The 18,918-nt window shown below is 51.2% G+C and overlaps 1 protein-coding gene across 2 annotated transcripts in view; it reads right to left on the reverse strand.

The window, feature by feature from the left end:
- Positions 1–57: 57 nt before the first annotated feature.
- Ppfia3 (PPFI scaffold protein A3) overlaps positions 58–18,918 on the reverse strand; it is a 28,417-nt gene continuing 9,556 nt past the window's right edge. The window contains exons 8-30 of one of the 2 annotated variants that reach the window (XM_034519644.2): positions 18,133–18,279; positions 17,898–18,032; positions 17,727–17,810; positions 16,805–16,936; positions 16,512–16,574; positions 16,347–16,426; positions 15,041–15,185; positions 13,403–13,590; positions 11,307–11,529; positions 9,431–9,594; positions 9,213–9,340; positions 8,497–8,590; positions 8,227–8,308; positions 7,515–7,715; positions 4,625–4,687; positions 4,440–4,466; positions 3,265–3,440; positions 2,618–2,715; positions 2,012–2,187; positions 1,861–1,929; positions 1,502–1,673; positions 1,105–1,176; positions 58–949 (exon numbers count right to left, since the gene is read on the reverse strand). In XM_034519644.2, coding sequence (XP_034375535.1) covers positions 1,118–1,176; positions 1,502–1,673; positions 1,861–1,929; positions 2,012–2,187; positions 2,618–2,715; positions 3,265–3,440; positions 4,440–4,466; positions 4,625–4,687; positions 7,515–7,715; positions 8,227–8,308; positions 8,497–8,590; positions 9,213–9,340; positions 9,431–9,594; positions 11,307–11,529; positions 13,403–13,590; positions 15,041–15,185; positions 16,347–16,426; positions 16,512–16,574; positions 16,805–16,936; positions 17,727–17,810; positions 17,898–18,032; positions 18,133–18,279 — 2,706 coding nt within the window. In that variant the 3' untranslated portion in view covers positions 58–949; positions 1,105–1,117. The remainder of the gene's footprint in view (positions 950–1,104; positions 1,177–1,501; positions 1,674–1,860; positions 1,930–2,011; positions 2,188–2,617; positions 2,716–3,264; positions 3,441–4,439; positions 4,467–4,624; positions 4,688–7,514; positions 7,716–8,226; positions 8,309–8,496; positions 8,591–9,212; positions 9,341–9,430; positions 9,595–11,306; positions 11,530–13,402; positions 13,591–15,040; positions 15,186–16,346; positions 16,427–16,511; positions 16,575–16,804; positions 16,937–17,726; positions 17,811–17,897; positions 18,033–18,132; positions 18,280–18,918) is intronic. The other variant, XM_034519651.2, reaches the window with a different exon arrangement.

An 18,918-nucleotide genomic window follows, 5' to 3' on the forward strand; every position in this document is an offset into this window, starting at 1 on the left:
TCCTTGATCTGGAGGTGGTTGGTTTGGGTTCTTAACAACTTAAGAACAAACTGGGACTGGTGGCACACACCTTTAATCTCAGTGCAGAGGCAGAGGCAGGCGGATCTCTGTGAGTTCGAGGCTAGCCTAGTCTACACAGTGAGTTCCAGGCCAGCCAGGACTACAAAGTGAGACCCTGTCTCAAAAAAAGGCTGGTCACCAGCAGAGCTTTTGAAACAGTAGGTCTTTACCCGTGATCACTGAGTAACGCCTGGAGCCAGGAGGCCGAGTCAGGGTGGGGCTCCCCATTGTCCGTCCTCTCCCCAGCCACATTGCCAGCGGCACAGTTGACAGAGGGATTTTCCCATGCAAACCCCGGAGCCAGAGGGGAAATGGGAACGCAGTGCTGCGTCCCTGACCCTTGGGCACAGACACCGCCATAGCACAGGGGCGGAGAGGCCCCGGGGAACACGAGACAGGGAGGAGGGTCAGGGAACCTCGCTTGTAGATGACCCCGAGGACTGGCGACAAGACGCAGCGGGGCAGGGCTGAGTGGTACAGGGTTGGGGGGGGGGGCGAGGCTTGTAGCAGCGAGTCTCCCCTCCCCTCCTAGCGGATGGAGAAGGAAGACTTGGGCCCCGCGACTGGGCAATAGAAAGGGGAGGGGTGGCATCTCCCCGCATGCGGCCCGAGAGGGAAGCCCCGCCCCCTTTCCGCAAGTGCAGGACGCCTGGCTCCCATTCGAAACGGATCATCAATAAATTACAAAGTAGAGAAAAGGGAGACGGAAGTTTGGGATGGGATTTCTTCCTGTCCTCTTCTTCGGCTGTCCCCTTTCAGTCCATTTCTTGTGGTTTGGTCCAGGCCCAGTCCATTCGGGAGGCGGGAACACACACACCCGGCTGGTATGTATAGGTGGTGCAGTCCGCAGAGCGAGCTCCCGCACGGTGGTCTCCGGCTAGACAATACCCTGGAAAGGAGGGAAAACGGCCCAGCCTTCGGAAGGGTCTTCATTGGAGTGAGAGTGAGGTCACTTGCATTGAGAGTGAGACCCATCTGGTACGCTATCCCGCGTTCTCATTGCACCACCCTGAACCCTAAAAATTCACCTGACAGAGTCCTCACCTGGAGGTGCACACTAGCAGGAGTAAGTCCGGACCGAAACACCATCTGCTCGTGAATTTCCAGAAGTCTGGCCTAGAAAGAGCAACAGAGCTTCAACCTAGAACAACACTAGTTTCCCCCAGGGAATCCCCACTCCTTAGAACTGGAGACCGAGAAAGTAGGGCCACGGAATTGCTAGTCAAAAGCCCTCCACCGAGCCACACCGCCACAGCTCCTCAATGTGTGATTCTAGGCGGCTCTTTCACCAGTGAGCTACATGTCCAGCCCTCTTTTTACTTTTTGAAACAATCTCACTAAGCAGCCCTGACAATCTTGAACTCTTCTGTAGCCCAGGTAGGTAGGCTAGACCAGATGGAAGGTTGTCCTTATACATGAATAGGGCCTGGATTGTCCCTACCTTCGGGCTGCAGTTTGCGGAGAGGGAGCCCCGGTGAGCCTAGAGCTCCTGCTGCAGCTGAGCGGAAGTTGGGGGGTAACATCTCGGCTGAATCGGGGGTCACACCCCGGAGGTCCTTCTCACGGAACATCTTCCTCCAGGATGGGGAGCGGCTGAAGGACTTGGCACTGTCCTAGTTGTGTGATAGGAACCCAAGGTGAGGGAGACGGGCACAAGTTCCGACTCTACCCCTCTGCATTAATCATGACCCTCACTAAACTCAGCATCAAACCACAACTGGTTGGCAACACCAAGCCCTACTCCTTCACGGCTGACTTGTTACGTGCAACGTGGAAACCAGACCTCATTGCCACGCCCACCTCATCCAGCCGTCTGTCTGTGCCTAAGGAGATGAGGTTACTGAATTCTTTCTCCAGCAGTTGCCGAGCCTGGAAAACAAAAGGAGAAAGAGGTTATTTAGAGCATACAGGTCGGGGTGCCCAACATGTCTGCTGACCAGCCAAGGCTCACTTGTGCATTCTGCGTAGGTATCTGTAGAAGCAAGGCCAGGTCGGAGTAGTCGAAGGTTTCATCTAGAGCCAACAGTGCTCCGTGCACCCCACTCTCGGTGAGATTTGTAGCAAACTCCTTCAGGCCAAGGCCAGACACCCAACCCATGACCCGTTCGTTGGACCACACCATCACATCTGGGGAAGAAAAGGACTCTTAGCTGTGCACCTCCCAGTGGCCAGCCCTGCCAAATTAGCCTAACTCCACCCTCATTTCCTTTCCTAGCTAAGTCTCTACGCTGGTTCCATCCCTCATCTGTGAAACTGGCCATCTAGGCTTGTTACTCCCATTTCCCGCCCGAGCCACGCCCCGCACAGGTTCTACTCATTATTTCTGGGAACAGCGCCTCCTAGAGAACAGGTTCATATTCTCTCTTAGCCAAGCCCTATTTCCGGTTCCACCCCTTGTGTGATAGCGCGCCCCAGTGGACATGCACAATCAGTCTAGCACATAACTCCACACTCATTTTATTCTCTGGCCACGCCCCCATAGTGGTTCCACCCTGTTTCCAGTAGCTCTTGGTTTCTCCGGCTCCCTACCTTCCACATGGCCCCCACAGGACCTTACCTCTGATTTGGGTCTGGCTTTCTTCCCTCCTCCGCTCCAGGTCCTTCCGGTCATAGTTGAGCCGTTTCAGGCACATAATACCGTAGTGCAGACTAACCCTGAGCAGTAGGAGAAACTGAGTCACCCAGGAGCCTTCCTGTGGCCACTGTTGTTGCTCTTACAGAATTCATTCTCTCTCTGTCTCTCTGTCTCTCTCCTCTCTCCCTCCCTCCCTCCCTCACGTGCGTGCGTGCGTGCGTGCGTGCGTGCGTGCGTGCGTGCGTGTGTGTGTGTGTGTGTGTGTGTGTGTGTGTGTGTGTGTGTTTTACCCATACTAGGTAAAAGCACAAATCCCCAGTTCCGTACTGGTTACTAGTGTTCTCTTGCTTGTGTTTCTCTGTCTTCCTCTCTCTCTCTAAGATCTTTTACCCTATCCTGGGCTTGAACCCACTCTGTAGTCCAGGCTAACCTCAAACTTGCAGTCCTCCGGCTCCCCACCCCTCCAGTAGCAGGTCACCAGGACCACACCAGATATCAATTTTTCTATGGACCACCATCTTTGGTTCAAGGCGCACCGAGCGAAAATTTAATGAAACTTCCCATTGGCCGAAGTCTGGGGGTGTGACTTCTTCCCCTTAGGCTGTTCCCATTGGCCAGGCAATCCCCACCTGTGGAAGCTGTCCACCATCTTGAGTTGTCCTCGCAGTTCCTTCTTGTTCAGATGGTCCAACATCCGAGCATCAACTAGCGACTCCATGAAGTAGCTTCGGTACTGAGGCAGCCCAAGGCTGGGCAGCCAGTCGTTCCCCACCCACTCGTGGTTCATGTCGCCATATGCCAGGATCTGGGGCCATGGGCAGGTGAGGGAGGGGGTCAGGCCCTCTTGTCCCTTCCCATATGTATAGGGAAAGGATAAAGTTCAGGCCCTCATCCCAGGTTAGTTCTACCACCACCACAGAACAATCTGGCCCCACCACTGGGAACACTGGACCAGCTGAGGCTCTTATGTAGCATAGACTAATTTCAAACTTTTGGTGAAGCTGAGGATGGCTTCCAACTCTAGATCCCACACCTCCGCCCTTGTGAGTGCTGGGTTACAGATGTGTACCCCATACTCCAGGTTGGTGCTGGAACTTAAGACTATTCTAGGCAAGGGTTCCACCAACTGACCCCCAGCCCTGCAGGTCTGCATCCACTCAGCCCAAACATGACTACACCAAGAAATGGTGGCTCTCATTCAATATGACTCTCCTGCCACCACAGATACCACCGACGTAATACCCTGAAAATGCTAGTCCCAGCAGCCCAGCTTAAGATAAGGCTATGAGACAAGCCCAAAGTCTTTCGTAGCTTTAGGGCAAGGAGAAAGACCAGAGCTCAGCCGGTGCCCCTGGCAAGCTCGAGGGGGACACACTGTGTCTCTTCTCCAGGCCACCATGTACTGGGTCTTTCCCACCTCTCACTGGCCTGGCCACCTCGAGGCCACCATAGCGAGCACAGCTAGCACTTGTGCCGAGCCCTCTTCCCCATCCCCTCAACACAAACCCTCACATCACCGGGCAGTTCCTTCCAGTTCCAGCAATCCCACAGTCCCCTGCTTCCGAGCAACCCACAACCATGGAGTAGCCCGTGCACCAGGTTGAAGGTGGACACTGAGGGCTTCCACTTTGTCCCCCACCAAGCCACTATGAACACAAGAACTATGAACAGCCGAGCTCCACACTGCAGCCTTCCCCTCCGGGCAGGGACTTAAAATGTTCAGACGAGGGGTGGGGCACAGAGAAACAAAGACCATGCAGCGTGCACAACCTGCTCATGCGTCCAGCCCACCCTGCACCCCTACCTGCTCCCAGCTGATCTCCTTGGTCTCCTGACCCGTTAGTGGGAAGAGGGGGAGAGAAGGGGTGGGTTAAGGGGACAGGCAGAGGAGAATGGAAGGGACAGACGATGCACGGACAGACTCCTCCCAGCCCCCACACCCTGTAGGAATAGTGCCACCCCCCAGGGCCACCAGCAGGAGGCACTCACGGGTTTTGTAGCTGCCGTCAGAGACTCCATCTCCTCATGTGTCATCCACACGTTTCCTGTGGGCTGAAGGACACAGGGCGTAAAGGAATGGGGGATGACAGAATACAGATGATACAGATGGTCTCCTAATCAATCCCCCTAACTCATCCGTTTATGGTCATTCTGTCTGGGGTTTCAGAGACGAGCTGACAGAGGAAAGAAATGGCCCTATCATAGGCATCAACTATGCTGAGGCATGAGAGTTGAAAAGGTCCAACAAGATAACTCAGCAGGTAAAGGTGCTTGCCACCAAGCCTGATGACCTGAGTTCTATCCCACATGGTAGAAGGAGACTGATAGCCTTCACAAATGCTCTGTGGTGACCACACACATACACACACACTTTATTTATAAATATATACAAATGTATAAATATAATTTTCATATTTAATTAATATGAAATTTCATAAGTAATAAAAAACTCTCAGGGCTGGAGAGATGGCTCAGTGGTTAAGAACATGCGTTACAATAGGCAGTGGTGGCACACGCCTTTAATCCCAGTACTTGGGAGGCAGAGGCAGGTGGGCCAGCCTGGTCTACAGGCCTTCTCAGTTCCACAGGGAAACCTGTCTCAGGGAAAAAACAAAACCATGCATTGCTCTTGCAGAGGATCCAGGTTTGGTTCTCAGCACATATATGACAGCCCATAGCCATCTGCAGCTCCTGCCAGTGAATCGGATGGCCTCTTCTGACCTCCAGGGCACCAGGCATTCTCCCATTCATTCATGCAGGGACCATTCACACATAATAAAGAAGAGTTGGTGGGGTTTTTTTTGTTTTGTTTTTCTGTTTTGTTTTGTTTTGTTTTGTTTTTGAGGGAGCTGGGCCTTTGATGTCACCTCTCTGGTGTCAAGCACAGTGAGGACACCTCTCTGGATGTCACCTCTCTGGTGTCAAGCACAGAAGGTGAGAGCAGACAGGGCTTGGGGAGGGGAGTGCGCTAGCAGGAAGAGGTTTGCCACCCCTGCCACCCGTGCTGGCTACTCCTGCTGACTCCTGTCCTATGAATCATTAGTGCCTGTGTAGACTCAGACCACCCGGCTCCTGGTGATGCTGAGAACCAGGCCAGAGCACACAGTGAACATAGGTAACCCTGGAAGCCTAGCATGGTGGGGCAGGAGTTAATCTCTACACTAGGGAGGCAGAGGCAGGGCTGCAGGAACAGGACAAGTCAGAGCTACTTAGAGAGAGATTGTCACAAAGCAAAGAGACTCTGGACTCCCTTGGCACTGGCATTGTCTGGAATTCTCTAGGAGCTAGGGGTGTGCATTCACAAGACTTAGGGTGAATCCCTAGGGTACACATACACAATGACTATGACATTGTGACCCACATTCTCAAGGTCTGTGTCAAGAGCTCACAATGGGTTCCAGGCCAGCCTGGGTGAGCCTCAAAGTAAGACCTCATTTCAACAACATTTTGGGAAAAATGCATATGGATGGACTAGCGGACAAAAGGAACAATGACAGCGACACTGTGTGGGCTATGGCTGTGGAGGCCCAAGGGAGGGAAAGATGTCTGCTGATGGCATTTGGAGGGATGGTCTTTTGTCTTGTCAAATTACACTCAAGAAGCCAAGAGAAGAGGGCATTCAGTGGTGGTGCACACACCTTTCTCAGCTCCTGGGAGGCAGAGGCAGGTGAATCTCTGTGAATTCAAGGCCAGCCTGTTCTGTAGAGTAAGTTCCAGGACAGAGAGAAAACCAAAACCAAAGCAAAAAAAAAAAAAAAAAGAAGAAAGAAAGAAAGAAAAAAGAACCCAAGGGGCAAACAGGCATGGGACAGAGGATTTACAATAAAATTAGACATATCTATGTGGAATTTCCTTTTCTGTCTTCTCAGTAACCAAGTCAAGATTGAACTTCCAGGACTAGAAAGATGGCCCAGCGATTAAGAGCACTGACTGCTCTTCCAGAGGTCCTGAGTTCAATTCCCAGCAACCACATGGTGGCTCACAACCATCTGTAATGGGATCTGATGCCCTCTTCTGGTGTGTCTGAAGACAGCTACAGTGTACTCATATACATCAAATAAATAAGCCAGGCTATAGTACTGAGCTCTCTTCACGGTATATATGTTTAAAATAACCTTTGCTTATTTTATGTGTGTGTGTGACATGGCACCTGATGGCAGTCAGAGGACACACTTATAGGAGTTGATTTTCTTCTTCCCCCATGCGAGTTCCAGGAATTGACCTCAGGTGGCAGGTTTGGTGGCCAGCACCTTCGCCCACTGAGCCATCCATCTTGCATGATCCCTCTGTTTTGTTTTGTTTTTTTTGTTGTTGTTGGTTTTTTTTGTTGTTGTTTTTTTTTTTTTTGTTTTTTTTTTTTTTGGATGAGGCAAGGTCTCACCAAATAGCCCAGTAGCCCAGGTTACTTTCAGTTTGCCATCCCATTGCCTCTCACACAGGTACCAATACTTGTCTGTGTATTTGAGACTTCTTAAGAAAAAACTGGGTCTAGGCATGGTGGGGCTGGCTCAGGAAGCAGAGGAAGGTGGATCTCTGTGAGTTCAAGCACAGCCTGGTTCACATAGTGAATTCCAGGCCAGCCAGCCCTACATAAGTGAGATCTTGTCTCAAAAGAAATGAAAAAAAGAAACTGGGGGAATTGGACGGTTTCTTAGAATTGGTGAAATCTTCAGGAAGGAAGTCTTGGGGACGGGAAGGGGTGGGGGGGAACAAGCCAAGGGAGTCCCTGCAAGAGATGTCCCCTGAAGAAGGAGCTCAAGTAACCCACCCATGACACATGTGCAGGGAGCATGGAGAATGGAGCCAGTGGGCCCAGGATAGGCTCTCTGCCAGTGAGGGGTGGGGCCAGGCAGCGGGGTGTGGATTGGCAGGCACTCACAGTGCGTGAGGAGGCAGGAGCCGAAGGCGATGTGAGTGACACCATCTCCTGAATGGCAAGGCGCAGCTTCAGCCTGTGCAGTGGATTGCTGATGCCGATTTCCCGCTGGATCTCCGTGTCTGACAGGTTGGCCATGATGGCGCCGCTCTTGACGTTGGCCCGGCAAGCGGCCACGTACCACGCAGGCATGCCCACCCAGAGCTGAGGTCATGGGAAGGCGAGAATGTGAAGGAGTCCGGGGAGAGAGAGACAGATGGAGAAAGTTCTCAGGCAAAGAAGCAGATGCGCCAAAACAGAGGCACGTGGGAGAAGATGAGGGATGAGTACGAACAGGACAGATGGAAAGACAGACACAAGTCAGCAGAGACAGGGAGAGACCAGAAGAGACAGATGGAATGCGCAGGGGTGGGAGGAAGAGGAAGTGGCCTTCCTCAGAGCCTTGGGTTCTGACCTCCCCACCCACCCCACTTCTAGACTTGTGTTAAGGAAAGCCAACCAGCTGTCAGAGAGCTGAGGATAAAAGCCTGGCACGCGGCTCAGGTTTGTAATCCCAGCATTCAAGAGGCTGAGGTAAGAAAGAGGATTGCCATGAGTTTGAGGCTAGCCTGGGCCACAGAGTGAGACCCTGAATTAATTACAAAACAAAAACAAAAACTTAAGTGGGAGGTTGGATTAATAGCTCTCCAGTAAAATTATTTCAATGTCAGAATACCTCCAGCCAGGAGACCACAGTGGGGCCATCCCAGGCAGCAAAAGGCAGGCCCTGGCGACAGGCTTCTTCCAGAAGTTCGTGCCTACAGAGAAGGTAGACAGGAGCTGGGCACCTGGACCTCTCACACAGGTGCACACCATCAGAGCATCTCTGGAGAGTGCGGTAAGGCCTGATGCTATGTAAGCCCACCTTCCCAACCCAGATAGCAAAGCAATAAAAAAGATATTCCCAGGTTCCCTGGGTCTCACCCCAAACCCTGCAGACACTCACTTCCTCTTGTTCCTCCTGTCTTTATCTCCTGGACCAGTCAGCTTGGCTAGTCCCAGAGGGTCGGTGGCCAGTGTTTCATCAGAGGGTGTCCCAGCTGGTGACAAAGAAGCACCAGAGTTAGTGAAGTCTTAGTCCCAAGACTTCCCAAGCACTGGAGAGGTGGAGGTAGCAAGAACATCACCAGCTACCTCTATGCTACAAAGCAAATATCAGGCCAGCCAGATTTACACAGCAAGACCAAAAAACAGGGCCTGGGTGCTGCTGCACACCTCTGATCCCAGCTCTTGGGAGTCAAAGGGGAGGAGCTCTGTGGGCGTGAGGCCAGCCTGCTCTACAAAGAGAATCCCAGGACAGCCAGAGCTACACAAGCAAAGTGGAAGGAGAAAACTGACTTAGTGAAGCTGTCCTCTGACCTCCATATACACTCACTGAGAACACACAGACAATTATAATACGTATTTGAAATTTAAAAAAAAGCAGGGGCTGGGAATATAGCTTGATGGTAGAATACTCGCTGAACATGCATGAGGCCCTAGGTTCGGGTCCCAGCCCCACAAGAAAGAAAGAAAAGTATTACCTAATGAAAACAGAAACCAATTTCTAGCAAATGAGAAGGTAGGGGGAGAGGGAGAAAGGCAGGGAGCAAGGAAGGCAGGGAGGGAGGAGAGGAGGGAAAGGGGGAGAGAAGAGGGGAGGGCTGACATTATAGTACTTACCCAGAGAAACACTTTCCCGGCCTGGGGGTCCCATCCGGCCCTTCTCTTTCTTGCCGAAGAGCCGACCTATGGATGACTTGATGCTCTTCCTCTTGGGGGCTTTGTGGAGGGAATCTGGGGTGCCTTCACTAGACACAGGGAAGAGCCTGGAATGGATGCTGTCCTCTACCACTGAAGTCCTGGTCCCTTCCCCATTCTCAATCCACATCCCTGCTGACCTTCCCCGGGGAGGTGCCCCATCTTCCAGTGACCCCGCTTGCAGTGCCAAAGCCTGAGTCATCCTCTCAAGACGGGCAGAACGGGGAGTGGGTGGTGGGGTGTCTCCTGGAATGGCTGGGCCCTCCCCTCGTGGAACACCAGCGTCCTCCTTGGGGACATGGTTCTGGGGACAGAGACAGATGCAGAATCAGCTTGAAGATCATGACGGGGATGTTAGTTGTGGGGTATGAGAGGGTGTCTGAGCTGTCTCTTGCTTGGACACTAATTGAAGGTAGGTAGCCTAGATCAAATGGGATAAAATCCTATACAGGCAGTAGCTTTGCGACAGATGACAGATGTGGACTACATTTGGCCTCAAAGAAAGCTAAAGGGGCTCAGGTACTCAGAACAGGAAGCAAGATTTACAGAGTAAAACAAACCCCAAAACACGTGATGTTGACTTCTCCCAAGGTGAATTCTCCTCCTCTCCCTCCTCCTCCTTTTAAAATACGGTTTCACTATGTAGTCCAAATTGGCCTCAAACTCACAGCAATCCTCCTGCCTCAGCCACACAATCACTGGGATGACAGGTGTTGAGTTACCATACCCAAGTTCTCAAAGGTCCTTTCAAGATTATAAATCTCAAGTGTATGTGCATTTAAAAATAGTTTAACTGTGTTAGGCGTTGTGGCAGCAGCCCGTACTTGGTAGGCAGAGACAGGCATATCTCCGTGAGTTCAAGGCTAGCCTGATTTCCAAGTGAGTTCCAAGGCAGTCAGGGCTACAGAATGAGAGCTTGCCTCAAAAAAAAATAAATAAATAAAACAAAGAAATCTACAAAAACATTAATTTAATTACATTTTATTGGGCTGGAGAGATGGATCAGTGGTTAAAAGCACTGTCTGCTCTTCCAGGTCCTGAGTTCAATTCCCAGCAACCACATGGTGGCTCAGAACCACCTGTAATGGGATCTGATGCCCTCTTCTGGTGTGTCTAAAAACAGTGACTCACATAAATTAAAAATAAATAAGTAAGTAAATCTAAAAAAAGAAGATACTTTTAAAAATTACATTTTATTTGTGTGTGTGTGTGTGTGTGTGTGTGTGTGTGACCTACACCGTTATGGTAGATCAGAGAACAATTATCATAAATAAGTTCTTGCCGGGCAGTGGTGGCGCACGCCTTTAATCCCAGCACTTGGGAGGCAGAGGCAGGAGGATTTCTGAGTTCCAGGCCAGCCTGGTCTACAGAATGAGTTCCAGGACAGCCAGGACTACACAGAGAAACCCTGTCTTGAAAAACCAAAAAAAAAAAAAAAAAAAGTTCTTTCCTTTCTTTCCTTCTACCACGTGGATCCCTGGGATAGAACTTGGTGGCAAGTGCCTTTACCAGCTGAGCCATCCCCCAGGAATATTGTGAGTCCATGGAGCTGGGTGTGGTACATGCCTGTAGACCAGGTTAGACACTTGGGAAGCTATGTGAGGAAGAGAGATAGCCTGGCCTCATGAGTTTCACAGCAGCCTAGGGAACACACCAAGACTCTGTCTTTAAAAAAAAAAATTACAGGACAATAACTCATAAGAACAAATCACGTAGGCTTGCCAAGATACCTCAGTGGATAAAGGAAGGACTTGTACCAAGTTAGATAACCTGAACTCAACCACCAGGATACTCATGTTAGGAGAAAACCAACTGCTAGAAATTGTCCCCTGACCAGGGGTGCTATAGCATGCTCATGAATCACACAAAAACCAGCCTAATTGTCCTTTCAAACTTTTGAGAAAAGCCGAGGACACTCTGGAGTCCATTGTGGCATGGCCCCGGTAGCTATCTGTGGGAAGTTCTGTTTCTGGCCTCTCCCACTTCCACTGGGCCGGGGTGACAGAGAGTACTCACTGTCTTGTCGGTACCCTCCCGGGCAGGACTGGGGGGTGCCAGACGAGGGGTGGAATGGCCAGAGCTGGGAGGTGAGGGGCTGGCGAGTGTGGAGGTGGTGAGGGAGGGCGGCAGTGAACAGCTGCTGCGGTACCGGCCCAGCGAGTCAAGGCCAGAACTGGACACACGGCTCTCCAGTTCTTCTGCACGCTGCTCTGTCGTCTCTTTCTCTTCTTGAATTAGCCTGGAAGAGGAGAAAGAGGACACAAAGTGGAGGGTAGAGGGGACTCAGAGAGGCTGGGGAGGGGAGAAGGGTGTGGCTCAGATACTGAGTGGACTCAAGAATGTTTGGGGGACTACATGACCATAGCTTCAGCAGCTCAAGAAATCCTGAGAGTCTCAAGAAATCTCTAAAGGCCTCGTTCTGAGCAGTTGTGATTCATATCAGTTAGGTGTTAACCAAATGGTTACAGTAAGCCCAAGTGGTTTTTGTTTTTCGAGACAGGGTTTCTCTGTGTAGTCCTGGCTGTCCTGGAACTCACTCTGTAGACCAGGCTGGCCTCAAACTCAGAAATCCGCCTGCCTCTGCCTCCCAAGTGCTGGGATGAAAGGCGTGCGCCACCACCGCCCGGCAGCCCTAGTGGTTTAACTCAATGGTAAAACACCTGCCTAAGATCCCCTGGTAAAGGGCTGGGGGTGTGTCAGAGCAGGAGAGGCCCCGCTTGGCATACAGGCACCTGGGTTTAACCCCCAAACAACAAATTATAATTCTAAAGACAATAAAATTACTACAGGGACAGACATTGTTCCGTGAGCCAAATGAGGGAAATGCTAGGATCATGGTGAAATCAAGGCCAAAGTGGTTTAGAAGGTCATGAGTTCATTCAGGGTGGACAGATAAAAGTCTGAGTTAGAATGTGATCTAGATTTAGTTAGAATGTGAGTTAGAATGAGTTAGAATGTGATTGTGTTCGTCTTGTTTCCAGGGGTCCAGAAAGAATTCATGGGAGCAGAATGCCAAAGCCGGTGTTTTCTGGAGAACAGGTGAAGCTGCCAGGAAAACTGTGCAGTTAAGTCTTCTTTCATTCCTCCCTTTCTCTGTGTGTGAACGTGCGCGCGCGTGTGTGTGTGTGTGTGTGTGTGTGTGGTTACGCCTGTTTTTGCGTTACAAGTGTTGTTTGTGTTACACGTGTTTTTGCGTGTGTGCATATATAGTTATGCCTGCACTATGTGTGTTTTTGTGTGTTCAGGCAGTGTATGGATCTGAACACACATTGAGGCCTGAGATTGACAGAATTGTCCTCAGCCACTCTCTGCCTTATTTACTGAGCCAGCATTTCTCAGCCAGACACAGAGCTTGCCGACATGGCTAGCCCTGGCAGACAGCTTCCTCCAGGAGTCCACTCTGTCTTTAGAGGCTGTCATTTCAGGTGAGCCATCTAGCCCACCTGACGTTCATATGGGTTCCAGAGAATCTGAACTCCAGTCCCCAAGTATGCACGGCGATCACTTTAATCGCTGAGCCATCTCTGAAACTCCTTCCTTCCTCCCTCCCTCCCTCCCTTCCTTCTTTCCTTTCTGTCTTCCTGTTCTTCATCGTGTTTTCTTTCACTTTATTCCCTAGATGTTTTTCTTCCTTCCTTTCTTTCTCTTTCTTTCCCTATCTTCTTTGCTTTTCCATCCTAAGGATGGAATCCAGGGTGTCACAGATGCTAAGTAAACACTCTACCAAGTAAACTACCCTCTCAGCCCAAGCCAAGGCTCTTGATTTCTGTGTGGGTGAGATGTGCGGGGTTTTGTTGCTGTTGGGACCTTCTGTGGAGATCCTTGCAGCATCAGGAGGCTCTAGGACATGATTATCTAGAGCTGTGGTTTTCTTGAAGGTTCTCCTGCAGAGCTGAGGAGTATTACTGCGGAACACTCTGTGGTATAGGTGCTGGCTTAGGGACACTGACCCAATAACAGAGGTGGTCCGTGGATGTGTATTGTGGTCTGGGAGAGATGCTTGAGAGCGATGGGGAAGTAGTCAGGCTTAGAAAAGGGTGGGCACACGACTTTTAGGACCTTCAGTGGGGACAGCTTGGGCAAGGCACAGCAGGCTTGGGCTGGGGACTCACTTGATTTCCTTGTTGATGGCTTCCAATTGCTCCTGGAGCATGATGGCCAGTGTCTGCACATCAGCTTGCCCACTGGGGGACAGCAACTCAGCTCCAAACATCCCCTCGGCCTCCTCCTCATCTGAGCCGTCCAGCTCTCCAGGGAACGGGGGTGGAATGGACCCAGCAGGGGCAGACCGATCCCAGTCCTGTCCCTGTGAGTGAGGATTGAGGTTGGTATCTGACTTTGCCCACACTCCTGACCCTACCTGCATCCCATGATGTTCTGGCAGCCTAGGCCCTTCCTTTATCTTTGCATTATGGTGGTGGAGTCAGGGTGTCATCTACGCCCAGGTTTACATGAGCTGGACCCCTGTGCTTCTCTTAGTAGGACTCTTCCTTGGACCTAAGAGATAGCTCAGTGGGTAAAATTCTTGTTGCACAAGCCTGGTGACCATGGTTCAATCCTCAGATCACATTAAAGGTAGAGAGAAACAATGGAGTCCACAGAGTCAACCTCTGGCCTCCACAGGTGTTGTATGGCAGGTACACTCCCCATACATTTTTAAACTCTCATTCTTTGTTTTTAAAAAACAAAAAGTATTGCCTGGGCAGTGGTGGCGCACGCCTATAATCCCAGCACTTGGGAGGCAGAGGCAGGCGGATTTCTGAGTTCGAGGCCAGCCTGGTCTACAGAGTGAGTTCCAGGACAGCCAGGGCTACTGACTGAGGTGTTTATGGACCAATGTGTGCATATGCAGAAGTTGTCGCTCTATGTCCTCCGCTGTTCACATTACTCTTTTGAACTTCATTTTTCTTTTTAACATTACTTCTTCTTTGTGTCTGGTGGGGCTCTGTGCATGTGTCACGCTGCACACATAGCAGTCAGAAGACAACCTTTCAGAGTCACTTCTATCCTGCCACCATGGGGCCTGGGCACTGGACTCAGGTTATCCAGCTAAGCTGCAAATACCATGACCTACTGACTCATCTCCCTGGCCCCACCTTTATTTTTTTCTTTTCTGTTGGTTATTTGTTTCATACAGGGTCTCATTGTATTGACCTTTATGGCCTGGAACTCACAGAGACCTACCTGCCTAGCATGCCTGAGTGCTGGGATTAAAGACATTTGCCAACAGGCCCAGCCCCACTTTATGTTTTGAGACAGTCTCTCACTGAATCTGGAGCTCACTATCTAGGCTGGTTGACCACAGGCTTTAAAGATCCTCCTGTCTGCACCTCCCCAGAGCTGAGCCCAGAGGCACATGCCACTTCATCTGTCTTATTATACGAGTGCCAGGGGTTTTACTAACCATGCTTTCTCCACAGCATCAGTCTAGTTCTTACGTGGCTCCCTAAGCCAGGCCCATACCCACCATTCCTCCCTTCTTCCCACTTCCCCAGAGCCAAGCAGCTTCTCTTTGCCTGGCTTAGCTCTGGAATTCTCCACTCTTCCTCCATCTTCAATGCTCACCGTGCACATCATAGGAGGAGATCAGACGCGCAGGCAGGTGGATGGTGGTGATGGAAGTCGGAGAGAAGACAGGGAGTCAGAGAGACATGGCTTTTTCATCCCAGAATCCTCCCTGAGCTGGACAGACCCAGATGCCCTCCCCAACCCAGCCCCTCTCTATCTAGGCCCTAGAGGTGGCTGCTGACCTTGGAAGACTCGTCCTTGGCCCCTGACCAGCGGCCCCTCTTGCCTGCCCGGCCACTGCCAGGCCCATAAGGATCCAGGGGGGCACCAGAAGGTAAGGTTGGTGCCTGGGAGTAACGGAGCTCCAGGGCACTGCCAGGGAGAGACCTGTGAGCACAGGAAGGGCCAGGAAAAGGATAGACGTTAGGAGTCACAGGGACAGGTCTGTCTGCACTGGGGGCAGCAACAGTTGAACTCAGTGGGTTACTTTAAAAAAGAAATTGTGGCTGGACAGTGGTGGCTCACTCCTTTAATCCCAGCACTAGGGAGGCAGAGGCAAGCAGATATCTGAGTTCAAGACCAGCCTGGTCTACAGACCAAGTTCCAGGACAGCCAGCATACACAGAGAAACCCTGTCTCAAGAAGGAGGAGGAGGAAGAAGAGAAGGAGGAAGAAGAAAAGAAGAAGGAGAAGGAGAAGGACACATTTGGGAATGAGATGTTTTATGGAAAGTTTTGGGGGAGAGCTGGGAGTGGATATGATCAAGATCCCTGTATGAATGTCAATTTGAGACACAGTTTCTCTGTGTACTCTTGGATGTCCTGGAACTTGCTCTGTAGACCAGGCTAGCCTTGAACTCAGAGATTCACCTCCCTCCCCCTCCCAAGGGCTGGAATTAAAGGTATGGACCACCACCACCTGACTAAAATATTCTTAAATATAAGTAAACAAAATTAATAAAGCTGGACTTGGTGATGTAATCCTGTAGCCTCAGCTACTTGGGAGGTTTTAGCAGAAGGAACACAAGTTCAAAGCCACCTTGGGCAACTTAGTGAGCTTCTGGCTCAAAAGGAAAAGAGTCTGGAGATGTACAGGAGTAGAGCTAAGAATTTCCCAGTGTGGAGCTGGGAGGCGTGGCTCAGAGGAGGTATGGCTCAGAGGCAGAGTCCCTGCTTAGAATCCCCCAGTGAAGGGCTGGGACATGTGGCTTGGTGATAGCATGAGTCCCTGGGATTTGGTCCCCAGTACTGTAAAGATTAAAAGTTAGGGATGAGGGGGCTGGAGAGATGGCTCAGTGGTTAAAAGCACTGGCTGCTCTTCCAGAGGTCCTGAGTTCAATTCCCAGCAACCACATAGTGACTCACAACCATCTGTAATGGGATCTGATGCCCCCTTCTGGCATGCAGGTGTACATGTAGATAGAACACGCATATACATACAATAAATAAATCTTAAATAAACTAGTTAAGAATGAGCAGTTGAGGAGAAGAAGCAAAAAGTAAAGGATGAGCTTGACCTAGACAGAAAGGGCAGGAGCGCTTCTGTCACCTGGAATAGGAGGAGGGCGGCCTCCCTCGTAGCTGGTCGATCTCCATCTGCATGCGTTCCATCTCAGCTAAGAGCTGCTCCTGTGGAGAGGAGGCGGAGGTATGAGGTGAGATGCTGCCATGGAGCAGGCCACTGGATACCTCCCCATCAAGTTCCAGGCCTCACCTTATTCAGCAGCAGCTCGTCTTGGAGCTTCTTCATATTAGCAATCTCCTCACTCAGTGAGTTCTGTGGGGACAGGGGTGAAATGGTAGGGCAAAAACAGGCGGCAGGGGTTGTGGTCTAGGAAAATTCTGCTCTTGGAAGGGCCAAGCAAAATGGTGAAGAGTCAGTCACAGAGCAGAGTTTGTGGGTACAGAGGTCTCAAATGACAGATCTGAGGAAGATGTATGGGCCCTAGGATGACAGAGGCACCCCTGGTTGTCAAAGGCTTAAGGTAGGGGTTGGAAGGGGCTCACCTTCTCCTCCAGGGCCCCCATACGTTCTTTGAGGTGAAGCTGTAACCGTTCGTTGGATTCGCTTAGCAGCTTGTCCACCGTCTCTGACAGTCGTTTATTGTGGTCATCGTTCATCTTCTCCCTCTGCCGGGCCTGAGCAAAGGGAAACAGGGCAGAGACTGTCAAGCGGGTCCTTCAGAGATCATTCCCCTTGCTCGAAATCTAAGCCTTGCTTCATCTTGATTTCCACTTAGCCTGACCCCTATCTAAGCCCCTCCTTAACCTACCCCTCAGCCCAACCAAACCAAACTCTCTTCATCTAAGTCCCACCCACTACTCTAATCCTCACTTAAGCTCCACCCTTCACGTCTCACCCAAACCTGCCCTCATCTAAGCTCCGCCCCCTCATTTTAGCCCCCTCCCCAGATATATCCTCACTGTGCCCTGACTCCCATGTACAGTCAGTCCACTTAGCCAAAGACTCAGCTAAATCCAATCCCAGCTTGCAGCCTCATCTAAGCCCCATCTACCAACCCCAGCCCCTTCATCTAAACCCTGTTCTTACTCTCAGGCTCTCTCTTTTAAGCTCTGCTGTCGTGTAAGTCCCAATACATCCCACCCAGTTCCTTCATGTAAACTCCAGAAGCTCCATCCTTCATCTAAGTCCTGCCATTCATGAGTCCCACCTAGCTCACCCCTCAGCTAAGCCTTGTCCCAAGCCCAGGCTGGCCCCTCATTTAAACACACACACACACACACACACACACACACACACACACACACACACACACACACAGAGCTTGTGCGCTTCCAAGTCCTGCCCCTCATACAACTCCTCTCCAGTCATATAAGCTACACCCCTCAGATAAGTCCTACTAGGCCACGCCCTCAGGTAAGCCCCGCCTCCACATCGCAATTCCATTGGCTCCCTTGGCCCTCTCACCCGCTGCAGCTCCTGGTTCTTTTCCTCCAGCTGTGCCTCCAGCTGCCGAAGCCTCTCCTCAAAGTTCCCATGGCGTTCCTCAGCCTAGTGGACAGGACCGTGGAGCATGACTTGACTCCACCACGCTCCCCGCCCCTGCACCTCTGGCCCCGCCCCTTGCCAGGCTGTCACCTTGTTCAGAGCAGCGACCCGCTGTGCCAGCTGAGCCTCTATCTCAGGCAAAGTCTCGGCCTTCTGCAGGGTCTGTTGTAGCTTCTGCTTGGCATCATCCAGCCACTCGGCCAGCTGACGGCTCTTCTCTTCACTCTGGGAGAGAAAGAGGCAGAAGAGCCGAGGGGGTTCAGTTACCCAGTCACAACATCCTCTTCCTATGATGTTCTGGGTCTCTTGCTGGGTGGGCTATCACCTGTCTGTACAGGGACTCTTTGCTGGCCAACTCATTCTCCAGCTTGTCGTTGGCATCATGTAGCGATGTGGCTTCACGCTGGGCGCTCAGGTAGCGCTTCTCCAGCGTGGTGATGCGTTCTTCCATATCTTCCCGCTGAGCCAGGGCCTGCAGAGGTTGTGATGGGATGTGTGGACTACAACTCCCAGAAAGCCTTGTGGCAGCAGAGGCCAAAAACTCCAGACAAGGCATTTCGGGGTTTATAGAAAATAAGCTCCTTGCTCCATTCTGTGTCACAACTTTTAAGGCAGTGCTGGCTTAGAGCCTCCCGTAAAGAAGATGGAAGGCTCAGGGCATGATAATGTCACATTCCTGTTATCCCAGCAAGTGGGAGGCTAAAGCAAGAGGACTTTGAAGGCCAGCCAAGTTCAAGGCCCACCTGGGATACATGGGGAGACCCTACCTGTTAAACAAACAAACAACAACAAAACCCAAGACCTATGGGATACAGCCTTCACTCAAACCACGCCTCAACATAACACTGTCTTAGAATCCCAGAGTACTTGCTGGTGTCTCTCTGGAGGGGTCACACCCTTCTCTCATAGAGCTACCAGGCTAGCCCAAGCCTAGAAGCCCAGAAAAGATGCCAGAATCAGGTGGGAGATAGGCCTGCCTGGAGCTGTCATGAGAAGCCTGTGGCAAGGCAAACAGCCCCTGCCACCTGCCAGGCTAATGAGGAATAAAACGTTCATTTTTTTTTTTTTTTCACTTTCTTCAAGTATCCAGACCAGCAGGGCCTCGTACTCA

This window comes from Arvicanthis niloticus, chromosome 1 (assembly GCF_011762505.2).
Source record: "Arvicanthis niloticus isolate mArvNil1 chromosome 1, mArvNil1.pat.X, whole genome shotgun sequence".
NCBI classification, from domain to species: domain Eukaryota; kingdom Metazoa; phylum Chordata; class Mammalia; order Rodentia; family Muridae; genus Arvicanthis; species Arvicanthis niloticus.